At 37.1% G+C, this 13,068-nt stretch overlaps 1 protein-coding gene across 1 annotated transcript in view; it reads right to left on the reverse strand.

The window, feature by feature from the left end:
* The window catches only part of btbd7 (BTB (POZ) domain containing 7), an 87,019-nt gene that overhangs the window by 44,646 nt on the left and 29,305 nt on the right, over positions 1 to 13,068 (reverse strand). The window contains exons 2-3 of the mRNA XM_056480816.1: positions 4,995 to 5,211; positions 2,498 to 3,622 (exon numbers count right to left, since the gene is read on the reverse strand). Coding sequence (XP_056336791.1) covers positions 2,498 to 3,622; positions 4,995 to 5,076 — 1,207 coding nt within the window. The 5' untranslated portion in view covers positions 5,077 to 5,211. The remainder of the gene's footprint in view (positions 1 to 2,497; positions 3,623 to 4,994; positions 5,212 to 13,068) is intronic.

Consider the following 13,068-nt stretch of genomic DNA (forward strand, 5'->3'; position numbering starts at 1 on the left):
TATATATATATATATATATATATATATATATATATATATATATATATATATATATATATATATATATATATATATATATATATATATATATATATATATATATATATATAAAATAAAAATAAGTCAAAAAGAAGTCAAATCTATACAAAGTCAGGGTTGCACATGCAATTTGGGTTTAATTGCCTTATATTTTTCCCCATGACACTGGGAAAAGCCTAGGGTTGACGTAGAAAATGGCATAAGAAGTTCTTGAAGAAAACAAGTCCTCTTGAGCTCATCATCGGGCTATGCTGACAGGACTGAATTGGATCGCGATCTGTTACAAACCACAGCTGACCAATGGGTCATATGGATCAGCTGACACTGACATTGCAGACCTGTGCAGTAGAGCACAGGCAGGGTTTGATGCTGTTATTTAGATTAAGTAATCAGAAGGATAGCTCTGAATAACACCTCTTTGAACAGCACTGCTGAAGCTCAACACTTTGTGCGGTAAACAGAGATAAACTGGCCAACTCACAACAGGAGCTGATGATACAAAGTACACAAGCAAAGTGGGTGTGAAAGCCAGTAAATGTGTAACGAATGGAAGAAAAAAAATGACATCAGGCTGCAAAAGTGCAATAGGCCAAAAAAAAAAAAAAAGTCCTTTTAAAGTGAACAGACACCAGAAGGTTTTGGCAAGGATGCAGTCATAAATTAGATGTAAATTACTTTGAGGAACTACTTTAGATAGCACTAAATGAAGTTATTTCTTCCTCCAGTAGAATTTGATGGTAAAATAAAATGCAAGCAGCAGTGAATATTGCAATGACTTTAAATGGATATTTGATTATTAAGTTTCCCAAAGACCATGTAATTTGAGTAAATCAGCAATGTTTTCTCATCTCATGATTTGAAAGTTTAAAAGTGTTAGGAGAAAAATTCTGATTAGCTTTAGATATGAGAAATAGCAAAAAAAAACAAAAAAAAATGGTTATGCAACCCATTTTTTTGTAGAAATGATTATATATTTTGATTTATATAAATTTAAAAACAAAATGTAAAAAAAAATTATTATTAAACTGATGCATCATTAATGTTTTTTCATTGTTTTATTATACTATACTGCCTAAAACATTCTGAACAGCAATGGAGGTTTATTGGTAATATAGTGCTATGTTGACGCATAAAAAAAAAAAAACTGTGCGATTCTTCATATTGCAGTTTGTTTAGAAAAAATGTATGCAGTAAAAGTCTGTTTTTAAACTATGAACCTCACTTAAATATAGTTAATGGACTTTAATCAATTAATCGAGTGGCTGCATATTCAGTGTTCAGCATATACCAGTACACCCCTCAAAAATCTCTCATTTAAATTAATATTTTCTATAGGAAGTGCATGTACATTAGTTTAGTCAGTACTAAAGCCAAATCTGGAGCTTATCTAACAAAATAACTTACAATAATGGATCAAAAACTAATACACCAAAATTTATATGTTAGGTAAAATTATTAAATAACATTTTCAAAAATAGCAAAAATCAAGAGAAGCAAAAAATATATACAACTTAGTTTAAATGTAGTTTGTAATTTTTTTTTGCATTTTTTTGCATGAATTTAAATGTATTATCTTTCAATTTCTAAAGATGGTCTGTGACTAAAATATTATTTTAATCAATATATCTGTTTAATAAATCTGTTCTGTTTAAATGCACAAAAATACATTGCCTATATTCACTGAGAAATGGAAAAAAAAAATATTTCAAAATAGGGTGTACTCATTTATGCTGAGCACCGTAAGTCTTTTAAGTATTTAATAGAAGGAAGTATCAAAAACATCACCAAAAGACATACAGAATATCAAGATATACCGCTTTAGCTGTATCATCCAGATTAAAAGCAACCAATTCATCTTTAAAAACAATAAAAAGAACTGACTTAAATCAACAGTCACTTTCAGAAACTACAGATTCAGAACATTAACCAAAATCAATAGCTGTACCCCGCAGTAAACTTCGACAATAGGAAAAACACATTTGAATCCAGAATGTAAAGCACAACCTAACAGTGTTGACCTATTCTTCTACCTCCTGCCATAATCACTGAAAGGGAAATGAACAATGTTTAAAGTAAAACTTCTACACAAAAAAGTCGAACCTGAAACCGATGTGTGACTTTGGCCATTATTTTTAGACTCTAAACAACAGCACCAATTCCACAGCACTTAAAAACCCAGTCTCCCTAAAAAGCACCAATATGAATAGGGAAATAGATGGGGGTATAAGAGTTGAATAGAGGTTGCATTGCCTTGTTGTTGGGCACATATGGGAATCTCTCACAAACTGTAATCCCAACATGAGGTGCATAAACTACAGCAACGCCACCCTGTTCCTCTGGTCTTCCCTTGACAGCTTGTGAATTAATCAGGCAGTAAACAAAGCTGGGGGAGTGTGGAGCAATAAAGGGGAAGTGCAAGTGTGGGACTAATGATGGTTAAAACAAGGCAAAGACTTACCCTGAGCTAGCATACTAAACTCCAAGAAGAGAGCGATGTGGTAGAGCTCCATGGCCTCTTCAGCCCGGCTCATGCATCCTCTTCCAGCCACCAGTGCCTGAACTTCCCCCAGACTGCCTTCAGAAGGGCTCCCGCGCAGCACCAGAGAAAGGTCCACCGCATCTGTATACATGCAGTGCAAGACCACACGGGCATATTTCTTGGGAATGATGGATTCATCAAGGATGATTCGGGTGGGGGTGTGCAGAGTTCGCTCTGTGATCTCCTCACCCGAGCGAATGCGTCGTTGCAGCAGGTTGCGAAAGAAGGGCGAGCGTGCCGAAAGTACGGCTTTGTGGGCTCTCAGCTCCTCATCAGGTGAGCCATGGCTCGCCCCTATGTTTCCACCTCCCATACTGCTAGGAGCAGGTCCACCTGCCCCGAAAGCCTCCACCAACTCTGAATCCGAGGAGAAGCTCAGCAGCGAGTCAAAATAGGGCATGTGCTCACAGAGATTTCGCATGTCAGCTTCTAAGGAGTTGGGCGTACCAAACTCCTCACTCAGTCTCACCAGCACATCCACGTTCTGCAACCTTGCATCATCGGAGCCCAGCTCACCTGTATAGAGGTAATGCAGCAAAGAGGAGAACATGGGTGCATCCATGCCTGCGGTCCCAACATCTAACAACACCTCTGCCCCATAACCTGGTGATGACGAAAGCAGGGTTTTGAAGAACGGGCAGCGGGTGGCCAGAATGGCCCGGTGTGCTGGGAAGCAGGAATCCTGGAAGATCAGGTCCACGTCAGTGCAGTACTTGTGCTGATAAAGGGTAGCCAAATCACGCTGTAGGGTTCGAGCTTCAGGTCGGGCCAGGCCCGCCTGCAGACTGAGCTCTTTGAGAGCTGCTGTGCCCTCATACTCCTCCACCAGAGCGTTGACATCACGTACGTCCCACCCGGAGAGGAGCTCTCGCATCTGCCGTGCATGATCTGCCGACCGACTCGACTTGCGTCGTTTAATAAATCTCCTCTTGAGTGTGGCCAAACCAGAGCTCTTTTTCTTCTTGTCCTGAGGTTTTTCAGGGCCATGTTCTAGGCTGTAGAGCTTGGACTCTCCGCCATAACCCTGTGGTGCATAGGAGGCGCCTGGTGACAGAAAAGAAACATGCTGTGTAAGAGTTTGGAGGCTTTAAATGTTGTCAGAAGGAAAATATGCATTGTGAGCTCAGCCAATATTTTAATTAAAGTTTCTTCTAAAGCGCACCACCACAGGGCTTTGCTTTATGCAAGAGCTTCAGAACAATTCTGAAATGCTCTTGACTTTTAATGACATCGAACTGATGGAAGAAACTGAATGCAAATAACATTAAAATTAAACTGACCTTGAGTTCACAGAACTGGGTCTCTATAAAGACATGCAAATTAGGTGGGAAAAATACTGTAGGGAGAACGTCTCATATTTTCAAGACATATTTTGTCAAATTACATTTTTATAATACAAATTTACACGTTCTCTCAAATTCAAGAAGCAAAGTATGCATCCCCAAACATGATCTGTTAAATAAAACTGAGTGAATCACAAGCTGATAAAACGGTGCCTTTATAACACATAAAATACATAAAACAATACTCCCATTGAAAATTAATTGAATCTAAAATGTTAAAATTAATCCAAAAAAATTGCATGAATAAAAAGGTTAACTGGTTTTGCTGTTACTTGTCACTGATCACTTTACGTAGCATTCATAAACAATTCCAGCTTCAAAAAATAAAGTATGCACCCCCACACTACTTAATGTGCACTTTAACTTCCCGCTCTATCTAAATTTTCACCTGCCAAATAAGGAAACTATGAAGTCATCTAATGTCCTCTCCGGCATGGCTAATATCTCCCTGACGACACTTTATGTCTCAATCCAAAGTTCCATTTCTCATTGTAGGCCTACTGTCATGCATGGCTTAGCATTTTGAAAGCACCATTACTTTACTGATCTCATAGACAGCAAAGACATGAAAATATTCACATCAGAATATGCCGTTAAAGTCGGACTCTGTGGGATATAAAGAGGGAGGAAAAAAAAAACAAAAACACAAGCAGCAACTGCTGACAGTTGCGATACAATTTCCAAGTCTTTAAATAAATGAATACAGACAAGATGCAACAGTGAAAGAATAAGAAGACTGTCCCAGCTGGTGAAGTCAATAATTTAATGTGAGTCTTCTTCCAAGTGCTGTTGAACTGACTATGAACATGATCATTGTTCTTAGTTTGCTTTTTTAAAGTAGAACTTCTTCAAATTCTACTCAAACAAGAAATTCTGCCTGAGAGAAATATCCTTTGCTTGTGCTTGGAAAAAAAACAATCATAATAATAATACACATGATTCAGAGAATTCAAGTGATGTATGCAATCTGAAAGCCAAAAGCATGTAATAGTGCTCAGGCTGTCAGACATTTTTGTTGTCATCGATCACTTGCTAAACTATGAAAAAGCAAATGTCTCTGTAATAGCATTTACCTATGAAGGTCTGCTGGGTCTGTGGGTTTCCCCCAAATCGAGGGGAGCACGAGTGAGGGTAGCTGGAGGCATTCACACCCATCCTCTCCCCCCTTCTTCCTCCTCCTATTCACCCTGCTGGATCATTCCGTCTGAGCGCCGATGCACTGACTTGCTTACTGCTCTGCTCAATCAGACCTGTATGAATTTGGCGGCACTGCAGCGATGTCCGTCATTCCTGGGCAAGAGAGAGAAAAACAGGGGATTGAATACACTAAGACAAGTCAACATGCTGGACAAGAAATTGGACAAGCCAAAAAGATTTGTCTGCAAATAAAAACTAAAGCATAGCAAATTAAGCATACTTTATTACCATTACATGTATTTTTCTACAATTAATTTAAATTATTACCATAACATTTCTATAATAATTACGATAATAATAATAATAGTAATAATAATAATAATGATAATAATAATTCATTCATTTTCTTTTCGGCTTAGTCCCTTTATTAATCCGGGGTCGCCACAGCGGAATGAACCGCCAAATTATCCAGCACGTTTTACGCAGCGGATGCCCTTCCAGCCGCAACCCATCTCTGGGAAACATCCATACACAATCACTCACATTAATGCACTACGGACCATTTAGCAAACTCCACACAGAAACGCCAACTGACCCAGCCGAGACTCGAACCAGCGACCTTCTTGCTGTGAGGCGACAGCACTACCTACTGCATCACCATAATAATAATAAATACATAAAAATAAAAAAATAACAACAACAACAATAATAATAATAATAATAATAATGATAAAAATAATAACAACAAAAACAGTTTTTTAATATTTAGGGATCTATTAAAATTATAGGAAAAGCTATAGGAATAATATTAACAATAAGTTAATAATAAGTTAATAATAATTAACAATAACAGATTTGATATTTAGGGAACCATTAATATTCATCTGCATATTTACATCATACATCTGCAACTCAACTTTAGGAATAATAATAATAATAATAATAATAATAATAATTTTTATATTTAGGGATCCACTGAAATTCATCTGCATATTTTTATACCTCAGCTATAGAAATAATAATAAATAATGATAATAATGATAATAACAACAGCTTTAATATTTAGGGATCAATTCAAATTCATTTGCATATTTTTATACTTCAGCTATAGGAATAATAATAATAAAAATAATAATAATAGATTTTATATTTAGGGACCCATTAAAATTAATCTGCATATTGGTATACCTCAGCTATAGGAATACTACTACAACTACTTCTACTACTAATAATAATAACAGATTTAATATTTAGGGATCCATTAAAATGCATCTTTTTTATACCTGAGCTACAGGAATAATAATAATGATAATAATAATAACAATAATAACAATAATAATAAATTTTATATTTAGGGACCCATTAAATTAATCTGCATATTTGTATACTTCAGCTATAGGAATTATGATAATAATAATAATAATAATAATAATAATAATAATAATAATAACAACAGATTTAATATTTAGGGATCCATTAAAATGCATCTGCATATTTTTTATACCTTACCTATAAGAATAATAATAATAATAATAGATTTTATATTTAGGGATCCATTAAAATTAATCTGCATATTTTTATACCTCAGCTATAAGAATATTAATAAATAATAATAATAAAAATAGTTGTTATTGTTAAAAGCAAACAAGTCGGTAAGTAACAAACAGGTATTGGCCAGTAGTAACTTAGCCCCTTTCCCAATAAAAAAAACATAAAAACACTGGTACATCTTTATTCAAAGAAATGTAGATATTAAATATGATTAATAATTGAAATAAACAACAAACAAATAAACTAACAAACCCTCAAAAATATTTTTAATGCTTTTTTAGGTAAAGCAATCAAGTGTGCAACATGGCATTGAATTGTTCTCATTCCAATATGAAAGGAAGACAAACAAAATGAACAATAATGCACAAACCAAACAGACTCCATGATCAGAGCTTTGATGTTTACTCGTGCTCTTGAAGGTCATTAGAATAATGCTGGAGGATTCTGACTTATTCAAGCCCTCCCACTGATGTCATGCTAATGAAATCTGACACAGAGGCACAACTGGCGTGTTTACTCGAGCTAAACAATGTCTACAGTACTCCATGTCTCTTTTTAGATCTCTGTAATCTCCAAACTTTGGCCTGTGCCCTTCCTTTGGCCTTGAGTGTTCAAGCTTGCAAGTTCACACAATCAACACAATACATCATTTCTAGCAAACTTTCCTTTGAACTGACCTGGCACCAGTCTAAAAGATGTTTGTTCCTTGCAAAATATGTATTTTCACAGGGAGATGGAAGACTGATGTTTGCTGTATCCAGATAAAAGAGCTATTCCTCTCTCCAGATATTTATGTTTTGCATTACATTCCAAGGTTGCACTGCTGGGAACTCCTCATAGGGGGAGCCCATAACAATCTGGTATGATATAAACGCTTAACGTCCCCCACTTGTGACATTAAGAGCGGGGCAAACGGAGAAGCCGTTTTCCAGGTTGAGCCAAGCTTTATGCCTGAAGAGAGCCTACGAAACCATCTTTACCTGGACAGCTAAACCTAAAGCCAGATGTCCAGTTTAATGTGCACTAAAGACAGATCCATGGTCTGGCCACACAACGCTGAACTGAGCGGTTTGTGAAATCCCCAGAGGACAAAGCGATCAAGACTATTTTCCTCTGACAGGGTGTGAACGAAGCTGTCTACAGTGGAAATGTGTTGCAAAGTGCATTCGGCTGGAGAAAATCCCGCTCCTGTGAATGTTCAATTGCACAGCGGCTCCAGCAACTGTATTTCCTGTAGGAGGATAAAACGCCATTACTTCATAAAGTGAATTCAGTTTTTTTTTTAACCTCAATATACGTTTAGACCACTGCGTCTTATACGAGAACAATGCAAATATTAAACTGTAATTTGGATTAGAGCTGCACAACTCTGAATGCTTAGGCTATGTTGACACATGGAATAATTACAAAAATAATAACAAAATGATTATTGTGATTAGCTACTGCATTTGCATAATTATTTAAAAATAAAACAGGGCAGCACGGTGGCTCAGTGGTTAGCACTGTCGCCTCACACCAAGAAGGTCACTGGTTTGAGTCCCGACTTGGCCAGTTGATGAGTTATGAGTGTGTGTGTGTGAATGTGAGAGCGTATGGGTGTTTCCAGTAATGGGTTGCGGCTGGAAGGGCATCCGCTGTGTAAAACATATGCTGGAATAGTTGGCGGTTCATTCCGCTGTGGCAACCCTTGATAAATAAGGGACTGAGCTGAAGGAAAATGAATGAATGAAAAAAATAGAACATAAAAACAGTAAATTATTTTAAAGGAAACATCTATCGGAAAACACAGAGGCTTGGGTGTCACGCTGGCTAGCATGATCACCCCTTACAGCAAGAAGGTCGCTGGTTCGAGCCTCGGCTAGGTCAGTTGTAGGTCAGGAGTTTTCATGTTCTTCCCGTGTTTGCGTGGGTTTCCTCTGGATGCTCTGGTTCTCCCACAAGTCCACAAACATGTGGTACAGCTGAATTGGGTAAGCTAAGTTGTCCATAGTGTATGTGTGTGAATTAGAGTTTATGGGTGTTTCCCAGTGATGGGTTGGCATCCGCTGCTTAAAACATATGCTGGATAAGTTGGCGGTTCATTCCGCTGTGGTGACCCCTGATTAATAAAAGGGACTAAGCCGAAAAGAAAATGAATGAATGAATGACAGAGAGGCTCTCTTTTCTGCTGTGCTTGCAATGGTTTGAAATTCAAAGCAGTCAGAAGATCAACAGGAGATCAAACCTTTGTTTAATCTGTTTTAATGCTGTGGGATTAATGTTTAAAATAACTACAAAGCAATAATAATAGCAATAATAATAGCAGTAATAATAATAATAATAATAATAATAATAATAATAATAATAGGCAAGTTTATTTATATAGCACATTTCATACACAATGGTAATTCAAAGTGTTTTACATAAACAAGAATAAAAGACAAGCATAAGAAAAAAAAAATGATTAAAAACAGATTAAAATTTACATTTACATTTAGTCGTTTAGCAGATGCTTTTATCCAAAGCGACTTACAAATAAGGACAAGGAAGCAATTTACACAACTATAAGAGCAGCAGTGAATAAGTGCTATAGACAAGTTTCAGGTGTGTAAAGTCTAAGAAGCAAAGCATTAGTAATGGAATTTTTTATTTATTTTTTATTTTTTGAGAGAGAGTACAGTTAGTGGTATAGCCAGAGAGGCAGTTAAGATTAGGAAGGAAAGTGGAGACTAAATAGTTGAGTTTAGTCGTTTCTTGAAGACAGCAAGTGACTCTGCCGTTCTGATGCAGTTAGGGAGTTCATTCCACCAACTGGGCAGATTGAATGCAAGAAATGTGGTTAATAGGTTTTAAAAGAATGAGAAAAATGATATAAATAATAATTCTTAAAGGGCACCTATGGTAAAAAATCTACTTTTCAAGCTGTTTGGACAGACATATGTGCATGTATGGTGTATAGACCGTCATATTGGGGTGATATAAGCACACCCAGTGCTTTTTTTCAATTTAACAACATAAAAAACGGTGGACCAATTGGAGCGGTTTTCAAACCGACCGCAACTTTACGTAGGAGAGCGGTCCCCCCGCCCACCAATATTGATTGACAGGTGCGTCATCATAACCTCAGTTTGTTGATTTACGTCTGCCATTTTGAGTGAGTGTGAGTCGAAGCAATATCACTAAAGGATCACCCTTGCTCTATTTTTAGATGCAAGGCTCATTGGGCTCAACACAAGAGCAATATTCTCCACATTATCGCTCTAATCGGAATTATTGGTTGTATCTTTAGGTAGGTTTGCAAACATGTGTACTTCTCATTGAGTCTACCTGATACTTCAGCCGTTTGCATTTCTTGCGATCCCAGAAGCTCTCTGTGACTAGCATGTGCTTTAGAATTCTAAACATAGGTTTCTATTAGGGTACACTCAAGTCGACGGCTGGGTGTCGCAGACCGCTGCAGAAACCTATGTTTAGAATTCAAAAATGCGTGGCGCGACGATTCGGGACACTTCATGTTTCTGGTGTGCCACAGAGAGTGTCTGGTGTGCCATGTCGAGGCTTCGAGCGGCGCATTCGGTGCCTCAGTCAAAGTTAATTCAGTGTGCGTGGTTACTAGTTTCTTTGTACAAGCTCGGCACTTGAAACTAGCACACAGTTGGCTGTAAAACTGTACAAAGACACAAATGATTTCGTACTCTCTGCTTGGTCTGTGTCAGAGTTGTACATCTACGACTGAATGCTGATCATCTCACTCCAGCTTTTTCTCTGTCTGCCTGTCAGACTCTGTTGCAAATGCAGAGCGGGTGAGCTCATGGCCCCGCCCCCTTGTTACGTTGGCGGGAAGCCGAAACTAATTTACATGTGAAGCAACACACCCATAAATCAGCGAACTGTGGACACGCCCCTAACATGAGACTTTTTAACACATTATAATAAACAAATCTGAATTGTGTTTTAAACTGAACCTAAACTGGCACACTCAGAAGAACCATAATATTAATATTAAATCATTAAAAAAAGAGGTAAACTATATGCCCTTTAAATGTCATCACTGTCACTATTTTGTCATCGTATGTCATTAGTTTAATATAGCAACCTACAGAATAATTGACAAGAAAGTATAACCTGCAGAGCTGCAGGTATTATCCACACAGTGAGCATAAAGCTGAACCCACTGCAATGACATTCCTTGTCAGTGTCAATCCGAGATTCTGTTTAGGTCTCATGCCACAGTAGCTAGCAGATAAACAAAATTACCTGCCACTTTGCAAAGCATATTGCATTGGCTGGTGGCAGGTTTTCATTTCATACCTTGCACATCTGCAAAACTTGAATGTTTCAAGGACAGGGGTGAGAAGTTAAATGATTTTTTGTTTCTTTTTGATCATTATTATTGCTGCTATTGTTATTATTATTTTTATTATTTTGTTATTATTAATTTTATTTAGGGTTCATAGCTTAAATTACAACTATAGTAAAAGCAAATATAATAATATTTAGACTAATAATAGTTATTAAACCATAGGAGTTTATTATTGCTATGAAAATTTGGGATACATCAAAAAAAATGAGACTCTCAGACTCCCTCCAGCAATAAGCCTCATTCACACTACGAGCGACTTGCTGCGGCAAAGTGACAAGCGACCGTTTATTTCAACGAAGAGCAAGCAACTTCCATCGACCTCCATCAACGCAAGTGACAGAGACCGTTGGCGACCAGGTAAGTGTGTCGTGCATTATTATTATTATTTATTAAATATTTATTGCCACATCAGCTACTTATGGCTATTTCGTGGCCAAATGGATATACATTAAAATATTACATGATAAAAACAAATTCGTATTATATTAAAAAAATTACCAATTATATTAATATATTATATATATATATATATATATATATATATATATAAAAAAAAATATATATATATAAAATATAAATAGATAAAATTCACAAAAAAAATTTATTCAAAGTCAAATATGGTTTTTCAGTTCTATTTTTGATAAAAAAATTTAAAACTCTTCCTGGTGGTACCTTTTTAAAAATGTCCATCAAAGCACTCTCCTTATAAAAATTGTTTGATGGTAAGAGCAGTCTGCCAGTTATTATATTTAGGTGATTCTTCGTTATTTAATAAATATGAATGTGTCAACCTAGAATGTCCAATTCGACATCTGGTATAGACCATCTGATCATGCCTGGTTTCGAAATTATAATTTAGACGTGTAGTGCAACGCAAAAAGGTGAGAATCCTACAACTTTATACAAATGAAGAGCAACTTTCTTGCGCGACAGCCAATAGGAGCACCAGTAGAGCTCACGTGATCCTCTCTCAGCTTGCTCAGAGGCCGGTTGTATTCATGCTATATATACCTACACAGACCTGTGTTTGCAGCAGGTCTCCACCCAAAGCGACAGGCAGCTACATAGTCGCTGCGAGTGTGAATGAGTAAATAGTCATTATTCGAAGTGAACTGGCTTTTAAACCAGATGCTAAAAGCACTACGCTATGAAACCCATTCATTTCAATGGCTTGCAAGTGTGGTTTGTTGCAAAGCACAAGAGCAGCAGAGCGCACTGTCGACTAGCTTTTATGCACACCGCAAGTCTACTTTGTGGATATTATGCTCATGTGCCCGAAAACATCTATGCATGAACTACATATGCTCACCAGAAAAGCAAAGTCTGCTCAAATAACACACAGACAAGACATTTCTATTTAGTATTATTCCTGCTGCTTGCAATAGCCCTACTGCGTTGAAATTCTGGTAACATGTAAATTGTTAACTTTTTTCTTTTCACCCTGCATACGTAGGCTGGTTTCTAACATCCTATGGGTCTCAATAATAAAGTCTTAAAGCTCTTGAAAAAGATCAAACGCTCACCAGTCCAATACGATTTCACCAGTACATTAAGCTTAGAGCCCCAAAAACACGACTCTAAAATGTCATAACTCAAACTAAAAAAAAAAGAAACTGACAAGCTCCCGTCAAAAGAAAATCTTAAGAGAGTGAGCCGGAAAACTGAGCAGCAATTTATCACATATTTCATCATTCCACCAAAGCATAAACAGGCAGACTGCCACTGGAGAACACTTCAAATTTACAATTACAATTACTGCAAACTCACTGCGAGAATGGTTGTATTTGTATTCGCTCAGCACAGCCGAAGTCTACATCAGGTGAAGGAGCATTGTGTTCAAAGGAGCATTGTGCAGTGTTTAATAAAGTTGCTTTAAGGTCTGAAAGCGTTAGTCAAAGATAAGGCCCATACTGAGGGACAGCGGGCTCATTATAAACACTCGGCGGCGAAAAATGATAATCACAGTGTCCGATGCAACAACTGTCTCTCAATGTGAGTGACAGGAATGGAGAGGGAATAAATGAACAGTTCTTTAATGCAGCAGAGCTCTGGATCCGCGCTGACACAGACACGCGTTATGCAAGCAGGAGAGTGGAGCAGTTTTGCCACATTAGGCA

Source organism: Danio aesculapii, chromosome 20 (genome assembly GCF_903798145.1).
Source record: "Danio aesculapii chromosome 20, fDanAes4.1, whole genome shotgun sequence".
NCBI classification, from domain to species: domain Eukaryota; kingdom Metazoa; phylum Chordata; class Actinopteri; order Cypriniformes; family Danionidae; genus Danio; species Danio aesculapii.